The 2771-nt window shown below is 34.6% G+C and overlaps 1 protein-coding gene across 1 annotated transcript; it reads left to right on the forward strand.

Moving 5' to 3' along the window:
• Positions 1-336: 336 nt before the first annotated feature.
• LOC107811985 (uncharacterized) lies at positions 337-2371 on the forward strand. Its single transcript, XM_016636991.2, has 4 exons — positions 337-497; positions 698-866; positions 965-1031; positions 1507-2371. Exons 2-4 carry the CDS (start codon positions 721-723, stop codon positions 1807-1809), a joined length of 516 nt encoding a protein of 171 aa, XP_016492477.1. The 5' UTR covers positions 337-497; positions 698-720; the 3' UTR covers positions 1810-2371.
• The last annotated feature ends 400 nt before the right edge of the window (positions 2372-2771 follow it).

Raw genomic sequence — 2771 nt, forward strand, 5'->3', positions numbered from 1 at the left:
TCACTTTTGTGTAATTTTTCATTGCAATTACATGACCTTTTATAGGCATAAAAAGTAAAGATGATGGACATAAAATAGGAAATTTAATCTTTAAGTTATTCACAACATGGACATCCAATGTAGTATCCAATGTAGTATCCAAAGTAGTATCTAATGTACAAACTATTCATAACAAAATCAAAATTATATCTAAATATATAAAATACGTTTATTATTTGAAGTGCATCACATATTTTAAGACATAAAGTATTTGTTTGGTCAAGTGGGAGAACATGTGCATCCAAGTGCACGTGCATTTACAACATAAATATCGTACTAAATCACAACCTAAACCCCATCCAACAGACGAATTCATTAATTTTCACGCGTTTCTCTCTCCATTTTTCCAGAATATAAATCTACCTCCGCAACACATCATCTCTCTCTCTCTCTCTCCAAAAAATCTGTCATTTGCTACTTTCTCTCTCGTCCATTCACGGGGCATCCACCAGTTAAAGGTACCTTCCTCTTCGCCGCATCTCTTTTTTCTCTCCTTACCTAAACCAATTATTTTGCGAAAATCTCTAATCACCATAATTTCTCCTATGTTTAGATTTAGTAATTTTTATATGTATATATATTAAGTACTTTTGTTTGGTATGGAAGGTAAAAATCTCAAATATTGAAAATTTTCTTCTTCTTCTGTATTGTTTTTCAGGCTTTGTTCAGTAAAACTCGAAAATGAACAAATTTGCATATAGTCAAAATGCCTTGGTGGGTTTTGTTGGTGTTGGAGAGATGACTAACGGCGTTTATAGATCAAACGGCGTCGTTTGTCCCAAGCCTCGTAGGGGCGGGCTATTCAATTCTCCATTGCTGCAATTCAAGTACGTTTTTTAAGTTTCCTAGATTAATTTTTTCCCCTCCTTTTTGTGCTTTGTTTTTGGTTTATTTATTTGGGTATTTCTACTTTTGGGTGTTTTAGCAATCAAGAAATGGAGGGTTGTGATCTGATAGCAGGAACTGAGCTTCTCGATATCATTCTCACCAAGGTAATTACTAATTAGTGACTCATTAGATGGTTTTAATTAGTATTTTTATCTCTTGATTGGGATTTGGGGAGCGGAGCTTAGGTTCAGAGTTTAAGATGATAATTTGTTTTATATAGTATTATTTTATGATAGTGAATTTTCTTAAAAATATGAGTAGTGCATAAAATGAAGTGGTTTTAAATATCTTAGTACTTAAATACTAATAAAAAGAAAAAAGATTGTCATATAAATTACAAGACGGAGGAAGTACATTTTACTCTGTATACTGATTGAAAAAATGGTCTATACAAAACCACTGATATATTTTTCCTTTTCCCTTTTGTTTCATGTTCTCAGTTGAATTTTATTGATTCACTCAACCTGTTTAATTTCTTTAGCTACTAATAGTGTATTTTGACTGAGAGGATTTAGTCTGTTAACTGAGTACTTGATTCAATTAGTTTGAGCTGAAAATTTCTGATCTTTCTGTGTTCAGGGGAGATACGATGATGAGAATTCCGATTTGCAGTTGGCTTCATCTCCACCATTTTTTTGTGGGTCGCCGCCTAGCAGGGCTTCAAATCCCCTGATTCAAGATGCCCACTTTGGCAATGACAATTTTGTACCTATACCACAAATCCCAGAATCAGCAGCAGCTGCACCACCACCACCCTTCTCCTCCTCCGGTCGTATGATCGGAGGTGGCTGCGTTCGAGTGAAGTTTGGGAACGATTCAGCTCCTGTGAGGATTGAAGGGTTTAATTGTCGTGGCAGCTGCAGCATCTCCGCTGTTGCTTAGGTATACATATAACGTTCACTTACTCAGACATGACTAAAAAGAGCAGAAAATTTTGTGGAGAGTGCGAGAAACCAAAACCAATTCGTTTAGCTTTGTGTATATAGAGTGAAAGAAAGAGGATAATCCTCTTCTGCTGATTTGCTGATGAGTTTTGTTCTGCAATCATTCAAATACCTGTAATCTGTATATTGTAATGAGGTGATGAATGAGTGTTAAGTTGATAATAGGAAGCAATAACTTGAGCTCTAAGAGGGAGAGAGGCTAAAGATTGTCATCTTTTCTCTGGGAGTATTAGGATTCTTTACTATAATTAGGGCAATGTATGAGTTGGGAGTATTTATTTAGTGTAGTGTAGAGACACTTCTTTAGAAGAGATGGTCTTCTTAGAAATTCTTTTTATCTTGTATTCTACTAGTGATATTTTTTCATTTTCAGTAAGCTACTGTATTGTTATTACTTTAGCTCTTTAGATGGAAAGAGTATCTTGTCAACCTTTGATGATCAGTCATGTAACTATTTAAGGAATTACATTATATTACAGTTATCATATAATATTTTTATATTTTCGGTGTAATAGCATGTTACTATTTGTCTTCTGTTTCACTCGTCAGTTCATAGTTTGTTAATTGTAGTTGGTTTTATATAAAGTTTACAAAGAAAAGGGCAGCCTAGTGTATAAAATATCTTGTGTTCATGCATGGTTAGGAAAAGGCCTATCCTGATGCTTTTGATTCTACAGCTCGAACCAGTGATACAAAGACAATTTTATCGTTGCTCCACTCCTTTCATAAAATTTACCAAGTGCTTTAGTATAAGTCCATACAGTCGCGTTAATATCGCCGCTTGCTTGGGATTTTGAACTTAACGATAAGTTCTCTCTCATATGTTTGGCATATGGAATAAGTAAAGATGCCAAATTGCGCAACACAAGTTGGGGAGGAAATAATGTTATCTGATGGGAA

The sequence above is a fragment of the Nicotiana tabacum genome, chromosome 20 (genome assembly GCF_000715075.1).
Source record: "Nicotiana tabacum cultivar K326 chromosome 20, ASM71507v2, whole genome shotgun sequence".
Lineage (NCBI taxonomy): Eukaryota > Viridiplantae > Streptophyta > Magnoliopsida > Solanales > Solanaceae > Nicotiana > Nicotiana tabacum.